The sequence below is a fragment of the Ambystoma mexicanum genome, chromosome 9 (assembly GCF_040938575.1).
Source record: "Ambystoma mexicanum isolate Mex_15411 chromosome 9, UKY_AmexF1_1, whole genome shotgun sequence".
NCBI classification, from domain to species: Eukaryota; Metazoa; Chordata; class Amphibia; order Caudata; family Ambystomatidae; genus Ambystoma; species Ambystoma mexicanum.
In genome coordinates this window covers 860,737,050-860,761,118 of record NC_090931.1, presented here as the reverse complement: position 1 = coordinate 860,761,118, position 24,069 = coordinate 860,737,050, and the positions used below count along the sequence as shown (strand labels likewise).

Genomic DNA, 24,069 nt, shown 5'->3' with positions numbered 1-24,069 from the left:
ATATGGACACTTGTGCCCCCTCCACATAGACCATCTAGAAACAGATCCACACACAATACTGTAGTACATGTGAACTGCTCGCGTCAACACAACCGCAATGCTATTGTACTTTCTACTTCTTCCTCCATATCGACTAGTGCGGGTCTGTTCTTGCATCTGACTCTAGTCCCTTCTTGCAACACCGTAATCTATCCCCCAGCTGCAGCCTCCTTCAGCGAGTGGCAGGCTTTAGGTCCCTCTGGAATCCGACTGGAGGGCCCTTGGCACCTGTGGCTGTTAGCGTTGACACTAGATGTGCACGTTGTGCACATGGCCAGGTTTGCTTGTGTGCATTAGTCCCTTTATCTTGCACTTCCTCTTCTCGCCCACCCGCCTTTCTTATATCCATGAGAGGGTCTCCCACTGGAAGACTGGCATCAGTGCCCACTGCATCATAATCACAACCAAATGCCTCATTCTGAGAAAGCTGCCCACCCCTTAAACCTACACATAGACTTTGGTGAGGCATACCAATGTTGCAGCTGTCCTCCTGTTGGGCATGTACTTCTCCAGCTGGACTCCAGGCTGTTTGGACCGAGCTGTGTCCGGTTGAGCAGAGAGCCCCCGATATCGAGGTAGAAAACATCTTTTTTTTTTTTTAATTTTTCTTCTCCCATTTCATACTTGCCAGCACTTCCCAATTTCTTATCTCTGATGTTCTATTGCAATAAGCTTGTTCTTTAGGAGTGGAGGCTGTAATTTCTGTCCCCACCATGTCTTGCTGCTTGTAAATCATCTCTTATGCTTACCCCTTCTAGATCGGTGCCATGAAGGGGGTCAGTCTTATAAGATCGGCGATACCTGGCGCAGACCTCATGAAACTGGGGGCTACATGCTTGAGTGTGTTTGCCTAGGCAATGGCAAAGGGGAATGGACCTGCAAACCTGTAGGTGAGTGGAATGCACATGAAAGCAACACGCCCTTCTTGAGCAATTACTCTAATGCATGTGATGGCCCAGCTGCTGAACCAATCTCGCCCTTGGCACGTTAGCCCTTCCGTGATGATGAGCTGGTGGAGGAGGGTGTGGAGGAGGGGGGTGGCTTCCTAAAATCTCCAGGCCTCTGTGTGGCAGGGCCATGTAGGCACCTTACAGCGACTTCTGACAAATGAATAACCTAAGCTGCGGAGTTCTTGCCCGTGCCCTCCAGTCCGCCCTATGAAAGAAGTAACTCTATCGTTCTAAGTAATCTCCGTGTGGTGCTGGTATGATCATCCAAAGCTTCCAAAACTCGGATTTTAAAACTTTCACAATCCGGTTATTGCTTAGATTGACCTAATGCACAAAAATGTCAGTTGGCATGCTTGCAGGTCCTGTGCATAACCCGCTATTGGGCTGGTAATGTCCCAATGCTGTGCTGTTCGTGGGGCGGGGGGTAGGGGGGGTTGATTTGTTCTAAATTTCCATTTCAAGGAAAAATAATGTACGCGCTTTAAAAAAAAAACAACTTTTAAGGTGAAAATGTCCACTTCATTTACACATTCTTACCATATACAGGTTTTTTTTTTTTTTTTTTTTTTTTTTTTTTACACACAAAATGATTTGGTGGTCAAAAATGCCTGGGAAGAGAATTACAAACTGAACGAGCGCCATAGCCCTCCAATTGGGTAGGACTCTGTGCTGGGTGCTTGAATTCTAGCCTATGAAATGCTTTTAAACATCTCCTTTTCTGGGTCTTTCTTGTAGCGGAGAGATGTTACGACAACACAGCCGGCTCGTCCTATGTTGTGGGCGAGACATGGGAAAAGCCTTACCAGGGCTGGATGATGGTAGACTGCACTTGTCTTGGTGAAGGTAGCGGGCGCATCACATGCACATCCCGCAGTAAGTTTGCAGCCTCTTTGGCTTTTTTTTTATTTTTTACCATATTTATTTAATTTGCTTTTTGACTTTGAACTTACAACTGGGCAATGGTGTCCAGACACAGCGTGGCAATTTCTCTTTGAATTAGTCTCCCTTCCTTGCTACTCCACCCATGGTTGAAGAGGATTGGACCCGCAGAAGTGTGCATGAAGCGCTGCATACCCTAGCTTGAAGCGAATATTCCATGTACCACAGTTGTCATGGGTGTGGGAGCCGACCTCTCGTGTTGCAAATGTACCTTGCCGGCATAAAGCAACTCTTGCCCCCACGCACGCTCCCTTTTCTGTACTCTACATGCACACATCAGACTTCGGTGGACTGCACATGAAGCCTTTTGGCTGGGTTACAAATGTGATTGTGCTAAACTGGGCCTGCCGGCCAGGTGGCATTGCCATCCTTCACAAAACTTCCCTACCCACCTCGCACTCTGACAAATGGGCACACAACACAGAGTGCAAATACCTTCTGGTAACATTCATGCTCTTGCCCTCTTGGATTAGCAACAAGCGCTGAGTATATCAACACCCGGCTACATTAAAAGCTTTGTGGAAGCATTACACGACTCTGTGGCATCCATCATGCTCTCCTGACCCCACAGTATTGGGGGGAGTGGGGGAGAGGGAGCAGGGAGTTTCAACATCTGTTTCGACCTACCGCATAACCTAATGACCCGACCACTTCTAGACTACCTGAAAATGATGCATCCAAGACATCGGGTCTCTGGCCCAAGCCACTCTCCTAGACGCAATCTCCGGTTCACCAGACCTCACCGGGCTATCTCCAAGTCTGCATCTCACACCCAGCTTGCCATCCATGCACACCCTCTGTCGTGGGGAACTCTGGTGCACAAACACTTCTTACCACACCTATACGGTACGTGCTGCATGATGACCTCTGCTTGTCCTTTTTCACAGGAGACTCCTGCGCGGTGTCCCACAGAATACAGCCGAGACCCTCAAAAGGATGGTGTCCAGCTGCTCACAATACTGCATGCACACCTGCTATTTCTCTATACCTTGCCCTAAAGATTCATCACCCTCCTCTACCACTCTGTGTTACAACACATAGAATACAGCTCTCGGTCCAGCTGTTCACAACTTGACTTGCACGCTTAGGGTCTGCTGTCTAGAGACCTAGCCATTCTCCACCTATCTTCTATGCTTTTTACCACTGCTTCATTACTTCCAACACTCCTTCGTTACTTTGCATACAGACTGCCGTCTTCCATCTTCAGCCTTTTTTTAATTTATTTATTTTTTTTACTAGCCAATGGCTAGTCCAAATTGTGAGGCCTGTGGTGGTTGGGCCACTACAAAACCACCTAGCAGTAAAAATCCCTTCCCTCTGACATTCCAACGAGCTGCTCTGTAGCATGGAGGTTTACCAAGAACTTCAGCACTTCTTGAGATTGTGGGTTTGCTAAAGGACAATTTTACGTTACGGGGCGCAGGCCATTATTGGGTAGAATGTGTGTGGACGAACGTTTTATCTGAGCATCATGTGACTTGCTTTTGTCTTTAAGCTGCCCTCTGTACAAAGGTAAATGTCTTACAATCAGCAGTGGAAAGTCTGGCATGCCTGCTCACCTGCATATGGCACATTGTAACATCACATATTGACTGACTGGCCTGCTCAACTTCCTTGACAGACCGGTGTAATGACCAGGATACCAAGACCTCTTACAGAATCGGTGACACCTGGAGCAAGACTGATGCCCACGGGAACCTGCTACAGTGTGTGTGCACTGGCAATGGGAGAGGAGAGTGGAAGTGTGAGAGGCATAACTCCCAGCAGGCCGCTGGCACTGGTAAGGGCACACGTCAATCAAGGAGCCGTGAGTCTGTAGTCTATACACTTTCTATGTCTGTGAAGGCATTTGTGATGTGCTGTCTGTGCATGCTCTGGTGCACAGCCTTGTTAAGCAACTTCAGATTTTTTTTTCTTCCTAGAACTAGCAAGTTCAAACCTCCACTTTGTGCATCCATCTCAATCATGTGTCTGGCCATCGATGGTTGCATTGCTGTCCTTTTAGACTTCATTGTTTTCTCAGATTTCTTAGGATCCTGTCCTTTCTCTATCTTGCCCAGGTTTAGGTCCAAGTACCTACACTGAAGTACGGACTGCACTCTACCAGCCGGACACCCAGTTGGAGCCCCATGGCCACTGTGCCACAGACAGCGGCATGCTCTACTCTGTTGGGATGCAATGGATAAAGACCCAAGGCAGCACTCAGATGCTCTGCACGTGCCTGGGGAATGGAGTGAGCTGCCAAGAGACCAGTAAGTATTTTGTGTGGGTGTAATGTTACTGGGTCTTGTATATTTTTCATTTGGTGGGGGACCCGAGTTGTGCTTACATGCTGGTCGGAAGCTAATCTTACTGCCCTAGTAAGATTCTAGGTGTGTGTGTGTGTGTGTGTGTGTGTGTGTGTGTGTGTGGTTAATGTTGCAAGGGGCTCTTCTCTGTTGCTTCCGATTCCTCACTTGGAGCTAATATATATGATGTAGATTGGTGATGGGGGGGGGGGGGGGTTTCTTTCAGAAATGGACGGTTTGTGTCTGGTGGGTGTTCTGCTCGTAACATAGTCTCGGCAGATCCCCAAGCAGTTGGTGAAGTGCAAGGTTACTTTGCTGGTGTGCTTTTCGAAGTACCAGTTTACCTCCTCTCATGCAGACCGGTTTCTAAGGGTGCTCATGTGCTGATGTCATGGTAGTTGGACAACTTGGTAGAAAGTGTGTGTGTGTGGGGGGGGGGGGGGGTCTGGTCATGAATCTGTGTTAAAAGGCTGTGAGGGACATCAGTAGGCTGCAGCGTGTTCCCCGTCAATGGGAGTGGTATTGCTGTAGGCTTGGGGGCGGGGGGGTGTTATACAGGCACTTGGGGAACAATTAATACTATTGGGCATGGCAACATTACAATGGGTACATGTGGGACAGAATGTGCACTTGCATCTTGGAGCAGATGGGTACGTGTGGAGTACTGCATGGTGGTGTGTGTGTGTGTGTGTGTGCTTTCGCACTTTGTCACTCAGGGTTCAAAATTGTGGGCAGCTTGGAGCTATTTGGCTCCCGCTTCTAGGTTAGTAGAACCTGGCTGGCTTGAAACCAACCCCTCCCCCAGAGCTCCTTTTGGCTACTAGTGCCTTCCCATCATGTAAACGTGATATTAACTTTGTGTATTTGAGAATGGAACTAGAACACATCTAATATACATTTAAACACACTGGTTCATACAAAATGGAAGTTAAAGGAGCAACTCTGGTAGCACCTGGTGCCCCTCCAGTAGCTCCTGCCTACTGGGTGGATCCTGACACCCAGGAGCTGTTTTGAGCTCCTGCTCCATGAATCTCAATTTCGAACCCTGTTACTTCATGGGTCGGTGAGCAGTTCATGATGAGGGGTGTAATAGGGTACGGTGTGACTGATAACGCCAGATTGGTGTGAATCTTTACTAACGTGCACTGTTTAGTATTTTATTCTGCATACAACACTCGCCTTCAGAGTTGATCTTCTGTAAGGGTAGCTTCTCTGGCATCAGCAGCAGGGGCTACCCCTAGGGGGGGAAGACCTAGTACTGAAAATCGAACTGCCCAATTGGATGTAACTAACCCTTCATATACAGGCCTCTTTTGCTAACTTATTAGAGGTGCCCCTTTTTACTCCTTCCCAAAGGAGGTCATGGCAACCCCGTTCACTCCCACCCCTCCTCGGGTCAAGCTAGCCAAATGTATTGCTGACACTGTCCTCTTTCCCTTTCTGTGTCTCTTTGAAGTTGTCCCAGTGTGTGTTTTGCTTCCCTGGTTCCCCTGGTAACTTGGAATGATCTTTGCTTGACTCTTGTTTTTGTGATTGGTTTTAAAGTTGTATTTACGTTGTATTTATATTTTACACAGCGCAAACCGAAACCTATGGTGGCAATGCCAATGGAGAACCATGTGTCCTGCCATTCACATATGACGGCAAAACATTCTATTCATGCACTACTGAAGGCCGCCAGGATGGAAAACTGTGGTGTGGAACAACTTCGAACTTTCAACAGGACAAGAAATATTCCTTCTGCAAACAGCACAATGGTAATCTCATTAACAGTCCTGTGTCTTACAAGAATCAAATGCTGTATGCAGCTAATGGTACACGCCATGTCCGTGTCTTGCATTTGGTAGCGTCAGTCACAAAGCAGCAGTTCACCTTGCAATTGAATGTGGACCTTCTGAGCATGGTCGCTTGCTATGAGTTAAGGTGGGCTGAGGTTGTGGTTGAACTGCAGACATTGGGTACCTTCTTGCTCTCAGGACTTGGTTGACCGCTCCTGAAGTGCAGTGATAATTAATCTGGCTTTACCCTGCATGTCTGATTAGTCGTAAGATTCCTGGCTTAGGTTTTTCCAAGTGCATTCCTGCCCCCACCCCCTTCGTTCTAATATGTGGTGTTCTTTACAGTCCTGGTCCAGACTCGTGGTGGCAATTCCAACGGGGCTCTCTGCCACTTCCCGTTCCTGTATAACAACCGCAATTACACTGACTGCACGTCCGAGGGGAGGAGGGACAGTATGAAATGGTGCGGTACCACTCTCAACTACGATGCCGATCAGAAGTTTGGCTTCTGCCCTATGGCAGGTGAGAGCAGCGTCCGCTTCCTAAAAGGGGGAAGTCTGATTTTTTTTTAACTGTGCACTAGCTGTTTGGGCTGCCTGCTCCAGCGTGTAGATTAACCAGTGATCTCTCCCTTTACAGCCCACGAGGAGATCTGCACCACCAACGAAGGGGTCATGTACCGTGTTGGTGACCAATGGGACAAACCGCATGAGCAAGGACACATGATGAGATGCACATGTGTGGGGAATGGCCGAGGAGAATGGAACTGCATTGCGTACTCCCAACTTCGCGGTAATCTTGCTCTGTATCATAGTCACACTCATGGCCCTTACCCTTTATAATGTTTTTTGGTATGCCTGTCCTTGCAAATGTTTCTTCTCCCGTCTGTAAAAACTGTAGTCCATGCTGCAGTGCAGTCATGAGAACCTTACCACTCCAATTGCACATTGACTTCTTTTGTTGGGTGGGGTTGTGTGAGGATGCCTGTTTTGGTACTTTGACCAAACAAGTCATGGCTACTAGAGACTAGGTTCTCAAAAGTGAGTGTTATTTGCAGGTATTTTTTTACTTTGCCAGGTAATTCAGTGTGCAGATACTAGTTTCTTGTTGCAAATCCAATCTTAAATGCGTGTGCTTGTACATGGTTTGTTGTAACTACAGTGTTCAGTATTGACAATCTCTTCAGTTCAGAGTCAATGGCCTACCCAGCTATCCTTCCTGTTCTTAACTGAAAGGGCTTGCATTGAAACTAGTGAAAAGATGTTGCTTCTAGCAGAACTTCTTGTTTTCTACGGTTGTGCAATTTGCAGACCGTAGGTGGACAGCTGAGATGGTAGTAGCGTGCTCTGTGCCTCCACTGACTCTCTTCTCCTCCGTCCATAGACCAGTGTATTGTGGATGGCATCACCTATGATGTCAATCACACCTTCACCAAACGTCACGAGGAGGGACACATGATGAACTGCACTTGCTATGGACAAGGCCGGGGCAGGTGGAAGTGCGATGCCATTGGTGAGTGCAATAACCAGGCTGTGGGTTTCATGAAGCAATTAAAGCTCTGTTAAATGATTCTTTTCTGCTAGCCTAAACTAGATCTATACGTTTGTGGAGTGTGGAATGTGCATGTACTCATGGTGTAACTTTTATAAGTTTGTGCAGTAGTGCTATTGTAAATTCTCTAAAATTGATTCCTTTCGTGAGCTACTTCAAGTCGCTAACCAATGCAGCACTGTATCGCTCTCACCCATTTAGTCCCCAGCTGCAAATCCTAAGCTTTGTTGGCAGTGCCCACTGAAGGATGTTGCTCTTTAGAAGGACACTGGCATATAATGTCAAACTTTATTGTGCAAAAGGCAAATTTGGCAGAACACTTAATCTAGGTGAAAACGCAATATGGGATCACGTGTTTGCTGCACTGTTTGCACAAGGGCACTCAGAAATAATGGACAAACGTGACAGCTTCACAGTACCTAGCCAGCAAATAGGATTGTGGCGACTTGTCTCGCAGCTCGCTGTCCATCAGTTAACATGATGACCATTGGTCGTCTTTGAAGTTTACATTTTCAATTTCCCTTGTTATCCCCTCACCAATGGTTTTAAAGAATGCAAAACTTGCATTTGCACTGTGCTGGGTGGCCCTAGGCCTTCAGTCGCTCAGAAACCAGGTTGTTGTTATCCTCTTGCTTTGAGAATCTTCTTGCCCCAGCACTGCCCTTCTGATGCACACACTGTTGGTTTCCAACCCTCTACCTACTTTTACTCTGCCCATCCCATTGAGGGAAGTGTACTCCCACCCCCAAAATACCTGCCCTTTTCCTGTTGTCATTGTGTATCTGTATTACATGAGTTATACTGTGAATAGTTGATCGCAGTAGTGAGTATGTTACTTTTTAGGGAAATTCCGTAATTGGTAACCAAAAGCTTGGTGGGTAACGGAGGCAAGAGCAAAGTAGTAGTAGTAGTCTATGCATTTCTAGCTCACCTAATCTGTTGGAAAAAAAAAGATTACTCGTTCATGGGTTTCAGCGACTTCCTACCTGCAGTTACTTTTGGTGTTTAGCTGTCGCTGCATTTGCATAGCTGCAGTGTGTTTATACACGTTTAGTAATCACCATACGCTTCTTATGATTAAAGTTCCATTTGTTGGCATTGCTCTACAGTACAGTATATGCAAATCTGAATGGAGCTGCAATATGATTTGTGTAGGGGTTGGTTGAGTGTGAGGTGGGATATGCAGAGGACTACTTCTCGGACGGCCGGTGTCCCTTTTTAGCAGCTTTGAATTCTGCCGTCAAGGCGTGTCCGTGGGATATTTGTGGTCCAGCTATTTACACGGCTTCTTTGAATGTGTTTGTCAGAAGGCTGATCAGATCGGGCCTGTGTTTGATCTGCGCAGTAGAATTTAGCTATGTTTACCTTTTTGCTTCTGTGAAGGCCTGGTGTGTTTCTCCCCTCCCCGCCCCCTTGCTCTTAGAGCCAGGAATATGGTTGTTAGACTCGTGGAGTGGATGCATTCATTGCCATTGTTATCTCTCTGCAAGGTTCCATGTGTTAATAATATCCCCGCAAAAATATTGCCATATTTTTGTGGTGATATTGAGCCATGGACCCTGCCGGGGACACCTCTGCTCCCACAAATCAAACCCCCCCCCCGCCCCCCCAAAAAATATCACCTATGGAACGTAGCATATGTAAGGCGATAATTTTGGTGGGATAATATGTAGGGATACACTCTGGGGTCTGCAAGGGGTGGCCTTTGCTCTGTAGAATGCATTGGACCCCCGCCCTCATGTAGAGACTCCACCCACCTCTGTGCATAGTGGGTGTTTGGGGGTGCCCCTTCGTCAGGGTGCTAGTATGTTTATGTTAGATATCGGCAACGCCATTTCAGCCGCTACACCCCGGCAGCAAGGTAGACCCAACATATCCACCCCTTACTGACCAACGGAAGATGATCATCCCACTGGCTATAGAATGCAACCTGGTTTCGGTCACACACCGCGTGACTGCCCCTTACAGGCGTGTTCCTTGGCTGCATTGCTTGGTGCTTGAGTGCTGTGTGCAACTTGATCACAGGTTCCCACCTCCCACCTCATCGCTTGCTCTATCTACATGCTATACCATAGCTCTCAACTCACACGCTTTTGGCGGGTGTCACCCGCCTTGTAAACAGCTGCCTCACCCGCCAAGCCTCCTGCACGCCCATTCGTTTCAATAGGCCTCTCACCCGCCAAAAATAAAATCGGGTGTTTTCACCCGCCATTGCCACATAAATGGTTGAGAGCTATGGCTATACGGAGTACCAGGCTTTGGCATTCTGGACTGCTCCTTTGGTGTCATTGCAGCGCGCTCTGACCGCGTATGATCTAATGCAAACATGTCTTGTTTTTAGACCAGTGCCAAGATTCCGAAACTCGCCAGTTCTACCAAATTGGGGACTCGTGGGAGAAGCATGTGCACGGCGTACGCTACCAGTGCTACTGTTATGGCCGGGGGATCGGGGAGTGGCACTGCCAGCCTCTGCAGACCTATCCAGGTAGGACATCGCCGGGCTGGGGGGGCGGGGGAGGGGGGTGGGGATCTGGAAAATGCAATATGTCCGAAAATGAGTCGATGCTGTTTGGGCGGACTCCGCCTTTTATCCTGAGGCCAGTAACCATACCACCCAATTCTTCTGTTGAATGGCTAAAGTATAATTGCGATATTGAGTGATGACCAAATCCCAGCTAGGACTAAATATTGTCCCCTCCTAGTTTGAAAGGCGTTCTCATGATACCCCCACACATTGCCGCGTTTCCGTCTCCCGTTTATGGCATCGGGTTTCCACACACGGTTGAATTTGTCTCGGGTTATTTAGAAGCACTCCGATTTTTTGGATTTTTTTTTTTTTTTTTTTTTTTTACCACCGTGAAGGAAGCCCGTCCAGGGAACTCCTTGACTTGGCCAACATTTGACTCCATTTCTTCGTTTAATGTTGTGGATCCAAACCACATATGTGGGTTGTCGATTTCACAAGGCCGTTTCTGTCTGTCTGGAGGTGGCGAGACCTAACCCATCGCCCCCCTCCCCTCCTCGGGAATTCCCCTTTGGCGCTGAGGCGGCAAGCTGTTGAATTGGCCCCTTGTGTGGGGCTCGGCTGCCCTCCATTAGTGCCCGGGGAGAGGCGTTTGATCGCTCGACAGCCCCTCCGCCAGCCGCACACTGATCTCCCCAGGCGGTGAGGCATGAGCCCTGTTTTCTTTCCTGCGGCCATTTGATGTCGCCTGACGATAATGTTATTTGTCCAAGCCCCCATTAACACCCGCATTTCCTGGGTCGGAAGCAGCACCATTTGTTTGTCGAGCTGCGCTTTGTAAAGAAGCCCCATATAGGCCTCCAGCTGTTGGGACAGCTGTGGCCGGTCTTGGCTTGTCTGGGGTTTTGTTTTCCGCCTGCGCCCCACGAACATAGACTCTGCTACAGATGTAATGCTTGGCCTACACATCGCCGGTGCCTACTAAAACATGCATTCTTTTTCTGTCGGAAGTTCGTTTCGCTATGTATTGGGGCAGCGTGGCCCTGTCACTGTGGCCCCCGAACAACCTTGTTGGGTTTTGCATGGGCACTGTGTGTCCCTCCATGAGAAACTGCTAGGCCTATAGGACAATGGGCCCATGGCGAAAACACACAATGCTGGCGTGGGCCACTTTTTAGGCCAATTTAGGCTAGCTTGAGTTAATTTACTCTGCAGCTGGTATTTTTGACTATTGTTGCTGAATATTCTTTAAAATGCATAAAAAAACCTCCCTTAAATTAGTCTAAAAAAAGTAACTTGCAACTGTGTGTCGTGGCCCGCTTCCGGTTCCCCATAGCGGGCCTCTGCAGATGTCGGGTCCACACAGCATAAAGCAATTGATTGTGTCCACGCAGTACAGATGCCACAGGAGCGCCCTGCGCACACCGGATCGCCTCTCGGAGGGGGACACCGGGGCTGGGGGCACCCAGCCAACCACAGCCCTGGCTCTGGGGCACCCAGGCGGGGGCTGTTTCAGTTGCCGTGATCACATGGCGTAACTATTCTGTTGGGACAGTGTTGCCCAGTAGGGGGACCAGCCTGATGCCGGCCCCGTGGGCAGGCTCATGGCATGCTGCGTAGCACCAGCATGGTGCATGACAAACACGATGCAAGAGTCACTGACGAGCAGGAAACGGCTTGTCCCTTTTTTATTTTATTGGTTCGGTTACTGTCATACCATGTGACCTACCATGCTCCCAGGATGGGTGACATGCAACACCGTGGGCCACTTTTTCATTGGTGCCCGAGAAAAGGTTATGGCTCAGTCCGACCCTGGAAACTACCCCGTCTGCAGAGCCAATCCACTCGTTTTAAGGTAAAAGCTTACTTTAGTATAGCAATGCGACACAGGGCCGAGTATCAAACTCAATCGGTGAACCGGAGCCTGCGAAATTCCGTCCCCAACCAGATGAATGTTACTGGGTTTCCTGCAGCTGGTCTGGACCTCAGGCTGGCTGATCATTTCGGACCGTTTATTGGAGTGTGGGAAGAGCTCGACCTTCCATACAGCGTGGGGCGCGTAAAGGGGTACCGACACGCGAGCAGTACACCTGGTAAAACACAGATAATCATTTACATATGCTTACTTGGAGTTGGCATTGAAGAAGACACTCCATGGGGGCGGGGGGGGGGGGGAGCGGCACAACCGTGGTACTGAATTTCTGATAAATTGGAGTTAAAATATGTTTGGGGTTCGGCGCAAGGATGGTGCAGTGAAGCCTGGGAGCCACCCAGCTTGGAGGCCATGCCAGAGGGAGGCTGGAGTGTTCAGCTGGCAAAATTTCAGCATCTTGTCAAGCTGGGTGATGCGGAAGCCGGGTGAGGGTGCTGACACAGTAGTCCATTCTGAGGGGCACAGGTGGGGGGGGGGGGTAGGGGCCTGGCGGTTGTGCAGGTTACCTGTTGCGGTTCCAGAACAGGGCGAATGAGACCATACAAATACTCGTATAACTTGGGTGATCTATACCTCAAGTACATACTGGAAGCGTTCCTTATTTTAATTGACCTTCCCTGCCCTTATGCGGCAGTTATGCAGAGGTAGTGACATTAGCAGAAATACTCCTCGCACTCCCCCGGAAGCCAACAATCGGCAGAACAGTTCACTGGCTTGTCAACTATGACTGCTGTGTGCAACTTCCTAAAATAATGGCACCTGTATAGAATCGGAAGTTGGTGCCCTTCGTGGCCTTGCAAGGGGAGGAGCTGTCTATTTGCCTGGACATTGACTCTTGCTACTCTTTAAAAAAAGTGTGCCTGTGCAATGCAACAAAAGATGAGGTTTGCGTAACCTGCGTTTTATTAAAATGACCCTTTTTACTGCTTTGAAATGGGTGCTGATGCAATATTGTGCTGCACAGCTAACCGCAAAGTTTGATTCCTCGCAGTGAGTTTACCAGTGATTTTAATGTGATTTGTTTATATTAGTTTTTATTCTACTTTGCTTTTCGGTGTCTTAGCCAATGGGTTCAAACCTCCTGATCACACACTCTTTAAATGGCGGCGGGGGGGAGTGGGCGTCAAAGACCACCTACTCGGAAGTTCGAAGCCTGGATCAGCTAGCTCGGTGTGGGGGTGGTCTGTCTTTAGCATTCCCCCCACAACACCCCCCCCCTTGCTGGTGTTTAAGGGTGATCTCTGGTATTGATGGACTTTTGGGGATGGGCAGATACAGTCCTTTAGTGTCTAACATTGTGAGGTAGAGTACCCCTCTTGGCAGCAGAGCATTTCTTTGGCGAGTGTGCCAAACTCTTGCAGCACCCTTTTGTTGGATCGCCATCGAGTTAGTTTTGAGATCAGTCCAGCAGGTTTCCCCATCAAGAGGCTGATTGAATTCGTGGAACAATCCGCTGCTTTAACCAGAACATTGCAGGATAAACTCGGAACTTTGAGTTCATTGGCCATTGCGGCCAAGGCCAGTGCCCTCTCACCAAATCTAAAAGGTCACTCCTGGGCGCTGCTCCAAGTTGGGATATGAGCGAGACCTTGCGATTGCTTCATGCAAAGTTCACCCTACTGGTGCGCTTACCAGGCTGTGATTTAAATCCACCCCCACACCCTTGCCGTTTGAGGCTGAAGCTGGCCTGCACCACTATGGGGGGCTCTCCAGGAGGCATGTGCAGGTCTAGGCTTTCTAAACCGTAATGCTGCTGAGTTGTCTCTATCCCAGATGACTTGCTGCACGTTTGGGGCACCACTCCTGAGTTTGGCAATTTGCCTGGTGGGGTTCGTTCTGGGACCCGTCTCTTTGGCAGCTGAGTGAAGTGGAGCCATGAAGCTTCTGGGAATGCTACGATGGAACTGCGGGTTGGAAACGGCCTTGGTGATTTTATAACGTCAAGGCACAGGCTTCAATCCAGGTCAGATGACTTCGCTCACCCTTCAAGGGACTACATGTATTGGTAGAGTTTGGAGAGCCCAAGAAACTTTACCTTCCCGGGGGAGTTGATCTGCTGGTATTTGCAGTAGAGTTCACTGCGCTATGCATTATAGTGCTGTGGGATAACGCTGCAGGTGCACTACATAAAGTCAAAATGAAAAGCTTTGCAAGACTGCACATGCCTTGCAGACTGTGTTTTTCCTTTATTCTGAATGTCGAGGAATGAGCTTGGGTGGATGTTTCATTACTTGGTTTTCAGTCAACATTTACTTTTCGTACGGAGTGCCATTGTGTGGCAGAAGAGGAAAAAGCCCATCTACCAATGCAGTGAAGTGACTTTATTTTAAGGACCCAAATATAGACGCCCACCAATTGGCATCACAGCAAGGCACTGCCAGACCTTTCTAGCTATGCCCGGACTTAATTTCTTGTGACATTCCGTACTCTTCATGCCAATTACGCTTTGGTGTGGTATTCATGCCCTATGCCACTTATGGCAGGTCAGACTGCCTCAAGCTTGTCAAAAGGCGTTTGGAGGTGGGGTAGAGACTAGGGCCCGACTTTCTTGCACGTTTCAAAAGTGGCTTTGCACTGCAAAAATACACTTTGCACAGTTCCACGAATCAGGGTTTGTGTCGCCAGTGCGAATCATTGGAACCGTGCAGAAAAATTCCTTGAATCGGGTCCTAAGGAATGCTTTTGGGCAGGGTGTGGTTTAATTTATTTTTTTTTTCTAGTTAATTGTGCCACAGTTTAGATTTCATTTGATTAGTGGTCTGACTAAATGAAACCTCTAAGGCGTCAAATGTAGGCAATCTGCACCCAAAATCTGACTGCATTCGATGCCCAGCTCAGATGCAAGAGACCTAATGATGCTGTGCTTGGTAGCTGTGCCTGATGCAGAAGACCCATTGCCACTGACAATCGCACAGAACGGTTCAGCATAATCACCCCATATCTAACAATCCCCAAGAACTTCTACTCTTGCACGCTACCTTCGCTGTCATTCCCTCCAATTCCCCCCCCCCTTTCCCTCCAGCTACATTATCCAACATTCTGACCCACTACCCGGAATTCCGCAGACTTTCTGCATACATGCAACCACTTCACCAATTAACTAGTGGATGCCCACATTGCAGAAGTGAAACCGGCCACACTGGAGCTCTCGGCCAACAAACTCTCATCTGAGCCCTTAAAGTATTGATGCAAGGGCTGCCTCCCAGAGGATATCTCATGCCTCAAATCCTTGTGCACTTAATTTTTTATTTTGTTAATTTATAATGAGCTTAATACCAGCAAGTGGTTTTTAAAGTGCAGGATTGGGATTCAAACCTATGTTGCGCAACATTGTCTTGCTTCAAGACAAACTTGTTTCCCCAGCCCTATCCTTCCTCTACCTAAAACGTGTGCTTACTAAACCAGCACCATGGGGAATCCTTTAGCTGGAGCAAAGCCTTAGTAGTTCAGCACTGCACCAAGTCCACACCTGTCTCTGAGGTGCTGGCTTAACAAGACACAGGTTAAAAATGAGATCCTGGGGTCGTTCCACACTGCCTCCCTACCCCCCTCCCTCACCCTTCACCCTTCCCTGCACTGGCCTCCTAGACCAACTACATCCTTCTCTCCTAAGGATCTCTGACACTCTTCTCACAACACTTGCTTAACACAGCGCCGGCCTCCCTCATTAAATCACGCACTCTTCCCTCAACAAAGTTGCATTCCCAAATGCAGTAAAGACAGGACTCGTATGATTCCCTCCTCAAAAAACCCGTGCTTGACTTGGAGGACATAGGCCAAATCCACACACATCACAATCTAACCAAGAGGGTTTACAGTCGTAATTTCAAAAACGTATCGTCACAGGATTAGCAAGTATGTCATGATTCTATCATGGCCAATGCCTCTTCCTGTAGCCTGGTCTGAGACCTGGCGGCTGTATTTAATGGACCGTTTCAGACTATGCTGGATAAATCTGCCCCATTAATTCAAAACCCAGGTCACCAAAAATGGTTCACTCCACAACTCCCATTGCTGAAAAAGCAAAAACCTAATCTGGAATCGCGCTGACTGAAGTACCCTATGGAGGAAAACAAAATTGCCTGCAAGAAGGCTGATAAAACCTATAAACTTTTAATTGAAGATGCAAAAAGACAAACTCCCAGATTGGTCACTCCACCAACCATATGGGCAAACTCTTTGAGATCCTTAAGGCACTGGAAAAACCTACAGTAGCCCAAGCCTCATTTCAGCCTACAAACATCGATTGCCTGAGTTCAGGAGGCTTTTGAAGCTAAAGTTAATACTGCCAGATAAACATGCAAGCTCAGACAGTCAAATGCGACTCAAAGTTCAGGTTATTTCCCCATACCCCCCAATCTCTATCACAGAATTTATAAAAATCCTCTCATCCATGCACCCTACCTCTTGTGCCAAAAACCTTCTCCCTCCCAAGACTTTTTTTAGAACATAAAGACCTCTTTGCCCCCTTCTTAATGTGTAAAATTGTCTCTTAGAGAAAGTCAGGTTCCTGCCTCCATTAAAAACTGTCGGTTATCCCCTTCGGAAAAATCCAATCTTGACCCCCAAGGAACCAAATAACCTCAGGCCAATTACAAATTGTAATTTCCTCCTGAAAATCCTTGACAAGTTTGCCACCTTACAGTTCCAGACTTTTATTGAATACCATTAATCAGGTTTCTGATGTTCTTTAGCACCAAGACTGCTCTGGTGGATTTGCAGTGAATTATCGTTGAGGGAAGACCAGGTCTGCTGATGCTGCTCAACCTTGTCAGCAGCGCTCACCTTAGTGGACCACGACCTACTCCTGAGCACTTTGTGATTTGGGCCAATGCACAGATTAAGCCATAGGATGGTTCCACTCTTTCCTTACGGATAGAGAAGCAAGGGTAACCTGGTGCCAGGCTTGCTCCCCCCCCCCCAGCCCCTCTAATATGTGGAGTACCATAGGGGCACTGCCTCTCTTCCCCCTCACCCCCCACCCTCCACCCCGCCATAACCCCCTCATGTTTAACTTTTATATTGAAGATCTCTGCACGCTCCTGGTACGTCTGGGTTAGGTGTTTACTATGCTCTCAGCAGGTTATCTCCAAAATGATCTCCAGCTACAAAACTTCCGACCTAGGCAAAAACTCCATGGTACAGATTGAATCCTCCGTTGGTGCCGACACCCATGTCAGCCAGCTGTCTCACACTTGTAACTATCACCTGCGTCTACTTAGGACCCTGTGCCCTTTTATCTCTGAGAAGAATTGCGCTGCGATTGTCCGAGCTATGGTATTGTCCAGATTGAAATATTGTAATTCCTTGTTGATCGGAGCCTCTTCAAGCAATCGGAGAAAATATCAAAACATTACTGTACGATGCTGTTTGGATCACAAAAAAGATCTCAAGAAGATGCGGCATTACAGAACATAGGGCTCTGCTCTGGCTTCCAGTGAATGTGTATCCTCTTTAAGATCCTCACCATTGCACACTGATGTATCTTCAGAATTGTGTTTCTCATCCCACTCTCTGCTTGATTGTCCAACGTTCAAGCGTTCACGGGGTGGTGGTAGATTGTTCCCAGTTAGTGCAGCAAGATACTGTAACTCCTTGTCGCTTGCTCTTCGACTGGAAGCAAACCTAGGTCTGTTCAGGAAATCCCTGAAAACCTTCCTGTTCAAGTAGTTCCTACCCATGCCCTATCCTCTGACTAGTTTTGCTGGCCGGTCCCTTTGTAGTGTACGCCCAGATGCCTGCGGGCTACCAGCGCAGTATAAATAAACAAGCCAAGCCTCCTTTATTGGCAAGGTTATCGAAGTAGTTGCAACCCACCCAAATCTTGCCAGTCTACCAACTTGACCTCCTCTGGCTACTGCCCCCAAATGGAGCACCAACATGAAATACTGTGGTATGCAGCGCTTTAGGTGCGCTGGGGCTAGCTGGGCCGAGCCCCGGCAGTCTCCAGAAAAGGATCCTGAGCCAGGCAGCCCCAATACCCCCCCTGCCCCCGACTAGCCCCAGCCATGCTGACACTGGAGGCAGCCCATGTAGCGGCGGCACGGTTACACGAGCTGCCTGCAGGTGTCATCACTTTGGATTAGAAGAAAAGGAGTCATCGCCTTTTCTTTTTTTCTAAACTGAAGTGCGGATACATGCAAGCAGCAGGTGCAACCGTGCAGTGTGGGCTGCCTGATGGCTTTGTAGTCTGAAACCCAAGGAGGGCTGGACTGCCCAGCCCTCCTTTTGTTTCTGAGTAAATGGCCATTGTCCAGCAGGAAGCCCATGGGCTCCTCACACTGGCTGATGGCGATTTACTTGGAAACAAAAGGAGAGTGGGCAGCCAAGCCCTCCTCCTGTAGAGTACAGAGCCATCAGCAGCAGGCAGCACTTTCATTCAAGGAGCCTGTGGTAAAGCATTGCAAATCGGACACAGGGAATTTGTGCCTCCTAGTCCTCGAAGACCACTCTGTTGCTGTTGACCGTCTATCGTTTAACTTCATCAACAGAATGGACTTCTCCTGAACAGTCATGAAATGGTTCACACCCTACCGCTCCGGCAGCAGACACCATGCTGTACAGATGGGCTTGTTTCCAGTCACATGTGGTGTCTCCTAAACTGCTGTCAATCTATACGTGGAACCCTTGCAAATTCAACATGGCCATCCATTAATATGCCCACAACTTGTACCTGAAGGTCTGTGCCCTTGCCGTTACTTGCTCGACTAAGTGATTGCTTGGCTACCTTGAGTGCCAGTGCTTACCTCCAACACCACCAAGGCAGATTTCTTTCTCGCTGGATCTGTGGCATAAAAATAATTGTGCGAACATGGCTGGACGACATGCACCTGAAAGGATTCACCCCTGCAACTGTTAAACTTGGTCAAATTCCCTCTGCTTCATTGACAATAGCCTTGCCTTCCCAAAGCACATGGCCACAAAGGCGCAAACCATGTGGCTACATAGTTCCATGCTGCGCAAAATCAAACCCCTCATTTCCTTCCATGTGATTTCCACACAGTGCTCCAAGCCTCTGATCTTGTAAATCGACAGGAGGAAAACTCGTTACTAGACTTGCAGCCCCCAACCCTTCAAGGCACCCCACAATGCTGCAGATGACGTTAATTACAGGTGCCCCCAAACTTCAACTTTAAAAAAAAAATGGGTGTTTGTGTGTGTGTGTGTATATATACATATATATATTATATTGCGTGTGCTTTGGTGGCTTTCCTGCCCACCAATATTCTATTCAAAATTGCATGCATCGTCTAAGCAGTCTCAAATGAATCATCGGCATACTTGGCGGCTAAATTCTACACAGCCTGGAAGCTCTTGAGCCTCCCATAACAAAGTGATCAGTTCCATCTAGCCAGTAACGGAAGATTTGAAAGCAGGCCTTCTCCTGCCAAGACTAGACCATCCACCAGTTCTGCACTACACTGAAGATTGCTCTTTTAAAATGCCTACGCCCAGTACTAAAAGGAACCCAACCTCATAAGCCCACCTCTGGCACACCCTGGTTGTAAAGTGTTCTGATGCTCTTGAGCTAGGTTTGTGCTAATACATTGAGGTTCCTGGCTGGGGGTTGTTGTGTGGGTAACTAAAAACCTGTTCAAGTTATGTTTTGGGTGCAAAAGTCACTTCATACTCGGCGCGCTTGGTGTACAAATAGTGGCAGTGTATTATAGGGGTGCTAAAGGAAAACCCTCACCAGGATACACGAATTCTAGGATCTTCCATAGCTATGATGCATTCCTTGGCAGTAAGTTTCTGAATCCTCAAGACTATTCATGTAGACCCCAACGTACCACATATGGCCAGAGGAGAGGAAGTCAAAGAAGCCTTTGTCCTTTTGGCTTCCTACATTGTGTTTTTCTTCATATAAATAGGACTGGGTTTGGGCCCTCACAAATCTGATCGAGCAGTGCAACAAATGTAATGCTAGGCTTCTTCTCCTATGGCCGTGTGAATCTTTGATTTCACTGGTGTCCTGCTACACTTTTTATTTTGTTTTTGGTGTGTGGTAGTAGTGAGAGATCCTCCACTTTCGGGGCATGGGTGACCAGCCTTTCAGCGGGGTTGTAGTGACACTTATGCATGCATGTAGTTGTAAGCAGGGGTGTTGCTAGGGCTGGAAAACATCGGGGGCTAAGCTAAGGTCGGGACTGGTGGGATTCGTGGGCTAGCTATAGCCTTTTGGTTGTAGTTCCTGAGCAACAACTAAAAAACTCGGAGCTATAGCTCCACCCACCAGAAACGCCTCTGGTTACAGGAAGTACTCTACTTAAATGGAAGATCCCCGAAAGAGCCACGTGTGACATAACCAGAGACCTTGCATTAAACACTCTTTGGCGGTACACAGACACATTGGTAAACGCATTATTTTGCTTGTCTGGAAATGGAACAGTGGGCACACCTAGTCATCTTGCTCGTGCTATATATTACCTCGTGATAATGCCCGTCTAAGACGGGTGTGAATTGTTCACATGCCCGGTATCCAACATAGTGAGAAGGCACTGGGTGAGCAGGACAGAAGTTAAAATGGAGTCGAGATGGACTTTTATGGCTCTATCTGCAAGAAAGTCCTGACCAGTAAAGTGTGGGTATTTGCGAAGACTACACTGCCCCCCCCCCCCGCCCTCCTGCAGTACATAAGTCTGAGTATATGATGGGGAGTGAGTCCTAAAGGAGAAATCATCCACCCCAAAGTGTCAAACATGGCTTTTATCAGGAGCGTTTCATAATTTTGTTACCACCAGCCCACAAGGGGGGGGGGGGGGTCAGGGTGAGTTGTTCCTTCCGGGTATTGGCATCCGCTCTGCTTTTTGCAGCTTTCCCAAAACCCTTTTTAAAAAAGCGGACTGCCCCATTCCTGTTTATTTTATATGCAGATGTGCTTCTCCAGCTTACTGCTGCAGGCCACGGTGGCTCTCTGCTCTAGTTCGTGTCTGTGCACTGTGCAAGGCAAGCCCGCTTTACTCTGGCACAGACTGCACGTTTTAGCTTCTCTGAGTAACGGGAGATATGGTTGTTATGGATATTTAAGTTGTTTTGGCTTACGTTTGCTTCAATTTGCTTAGCTTGTGTTTTTCTTTTATTTTAAGGTGGAGCAGGTCCTGTTCAGGTCATTATCACAGAGAATGCCAATCACCCGAACTCTCACCCCATCCAGTGGAATGCCCCTCAGCCATCGCACATTACCCAATATGTGCTCCGGTGGAAACCAGTAAGTAGTCTTGTCCAGACCAGTATGTAGTGACACTTTGAATCTGAGAATATGGGATTCTGAAACCAATCCCCACCATGCATGCGTCTCTTGAGGAAGATTCTGCTGGGAAATGCAGCGACACTCCTTACATGACAGAAAACCAGAACAATTCTCTGTGCACAATACACTCCTTTCCGTATGCGTTTGGGATGTTTCTTAAATTCGTATGGGAGTAAAGACGTATGCAAGTGTCCTCAAAAGCACATCACTAACCTTTTTTAATGTAGCATACATCGGGCGATTGAGGTGGGCCAACTGGGTTCTGACTGGTGTCTCAGCTTGGAATTCAGTGTAAAACATTCTATGTTTTTGGCTATGATAAAGTGCACCCTTTTGGAGACTTGGTCCTTTTCTACATGTATGGAGGGGTGGGTCGGGGGAATCTCCATGGTGGACATTTTTTACTCAGTCCAGATCCGCTCCCCTCTTTTTTTAAAACTTGACCCAAGTTCAGTTCTATGAAGAGTAGATGGTGTATGTGCAACGTGAACAGTTTGCTTGTAGGTCCGCGTTCTATAATCATTGATTAACCTGTTCTAGGATTGATTCCTTGAGGGTCCAGTTGCCGGGGATGGGATGGTTTTTTTTTCATAGTGTGCATTTTTTGCTCTTGGTTTGCAGTCTGCTAGTTCTTCACTTCTTGCTTATGCCAGAAGTTACAGAATTTAAAGTGGACGCTACTGGTTCCAGTTCTTAGCTGTGTGGTCCACTGTCTGTCTATTGGACCTGTCTAAAGCTCCATTTGGTAGGTTTTTCTGTTTTGCCAGAAATTCTGTTGTGTGTATAATAGCCAGTCTGTTGTAAAACTCCATGCAATTCTTGGCAAACTGCTATGGAACACTCTTCTGGAACAGAGAACCAGAGTGACATTGCTGTGCCGTTTTTTCGGTTTGAAAAATTCATAATATACAGTTGCTTTTCCCTTGATTGCAATCTAGGCAAGTAATCCTCCATTTCTCCTCTACTTTCTGTGGTTCTGTAACCCAGAATCTTTGGGAACGCCCTATTTAATTACGGGGACTGCCGGCAGACTTGCAGCAAAAAAGTAGGTGCATGTCACTAATTCTAGAGTGCAGGCATTTTGTCCAGGTTTCGTGTAAATGGTAGACTCCATGATCATCCTCGCAGTTGCACGCCACATCTGAATGCCCAAACCAAAGGGTAGGGTAGCCCCCTAATATCTCATTCATTCGCTGATTAAACTCAATTCTAAAAGGTTGAATGAGTATAGTTTAAATACAGCAATGTAATTTATTGAAACATTTGTCGTTCTAAAGCCGCCATAGCTGGCTTGCAGTTTATTAGCGGCACATTGCCCACACAAATTACAATTTTAAAAACATCACAGTATACATACACAAAAAAAAACCTCAATGTGCAAGAAGGTGCTAAGATCCTCGAGATAAGGATGTGTAAAAAAGGAAAATATGCACACATCACTAGTATTCGTAGGTAGCCAATACTGTATCACCTACGCCAATGCAGGAATATCGCAGCATCAGGTTTTTTTTTGCTGCAGCACTTAAGACGTTGTACTGGTTCCTAGACATTGGAGGGGGGGGGGGTGCCTTCAGGGTAGGAGTGGTCCAGGGGTTGGGGAGGGGGGGGCGGGCTTTATGTAATGTTTGGGACAACACTGAAGTGTGTAGTCTGAACCAATGGAAAGATTGGCTTCACAATGCTCTGCTATACAGCTTGTTTTGAATAAGAAGTAAGTGTGTTTATTTAAATGTCTTCACTGAATAACACACACCTTTTTTTTAAAACCAGCCACCAACTCATGGCACAACACAATCGGAAATGTAAATTACTGGCATCAATTGACTGACAAGTATTTCTTAATATAGACTTTCACTTACTAGGACGAACACAGGATGAATTTGAATACTTAACACACAGGAGTTCTCTGCACATTAACAAATGGGGAAATTTAAACCCTCAGTGATGGCTTGGGTTATCACAATGCTCCCCTCATCAACCCTGGCCCCGGGTATCAGTGTTATGACCCCTTAGTTGGAAGGCAAGGCACAGGGAGTGGGAATACAGTAGAAATATCGGTTTGGCTTTTTATTAGAAAGGCAGGGATTGGGAAAGGATCTCAGTGGGGGGGGATCGTTTTGGGCCTTTTATTTGAATAAAATGCCTGGCTTTGGGATGCAAGTGAATAAATTGGGGGGGGGGGAATTTAGGGTTATTTTGGGATTATGGACCTCTCACCCCTCCTGTAAGGAGGTCGGGGGGGGTGGGGTATTTCAGAAAGGTAATTGCCCAAGTAATGTATTGGTTAGGATGGTTATAACACACTGGCTATGAGATTTGTTCGTTTTGAATTCTTAACAACTCATCCTGTGATCTCTTCTATATGGGAATTAATTGTATTAACTTTAAATGTGCTAGGGGTCTGCACGGTTTTGTTTTACCCCACCTTGCCGGTCTAACCCCTAATTAAATGGACTGGATTAAGGCAGTTATTTCCCAACACCATTTCAGTTTATGGTCTGGGTTGGCCCGGTGTTGCCCCCACCCACTAATGGAAAGGGATATAGGCTCGTAGCTCCCCACGCAATTGGTGACTTTGGGATGTACCTACTTACTTTATTTGGATTTGTATAGTGCACTGTAGCCCAAAGGCATCGAGGAGCTGTTACATAGAAATGTGACTAGGCTTAGTTCAGGGTTAGTTCAGGGTTACATTGAAGGCAGCCCAACAAAAAGTTGCAAGTTACAGGAGGTTCATTGGTTAGACAAAGCATACGTCTAGTTGGTTACATTTTTAGATACATGGAAGTTTCGTACTGGCTAATGCTAATATCAATCCATATAGGGGCGAGACAGAAGGGGAGATATCAGGTGTTGTGTCATACAAATAACATTGTT

At 47.4% G+C, this 24,069-nt stretch overlaps 1 protein-coding gene across 7 annotated transcripts in view; it reads left to right on the top strand.

Moving 5' to 3' along the window:
* The window catches only part of FN1 (fibronectin 1), a 108,838-nt gene that overhangs the window by 16,942 nt on the left and 67,827 nt on the right, over window positions 1-24,069 (top strand). For all 7 annotated transcript variants that reach the window (XM_069615942.1, XM_069615941.1, XM_069615940.1 and 4 more), the window contains exons 4-13: window positions 798-929; window positions 1,725-1,862; window positions 3,550-3,708; window positions 3,989-4,180; window positions 5,794-5,973; window positions 6,340-6,516; window positions 6,634-6,786; window positions 7,378-7,506; window positions 9,887-10,030; window positions 21,029-21,150. In XM_069615942.1, coding sequence (XP_069472043.1) covers window positions 798-929; window positions 1,725-1,862; window positions 3,550-3,708; window positions 3,989-4,180; window positions 5,794-5,973; window positions 6,340-6,516; window positions 6,634-6,786; window positions 7,378-7,506; window positions 9,887-10,030; window positions 21,029-21,150 — 1,526 coding nt within the window. The remainder of the gene's footprint in view (window positions 1-797; window positions 930-1,724; window positions 1,863-3,549; window positions 3,709-3,988; window positions 4,181-5,793; window positions 5,974-6,339; window positions 6,517-6,633; window positions 6,787-7,377; window positions 7,507-9,886; window positions 10,031-21,028; window positions 21,151-24,069) is intronic.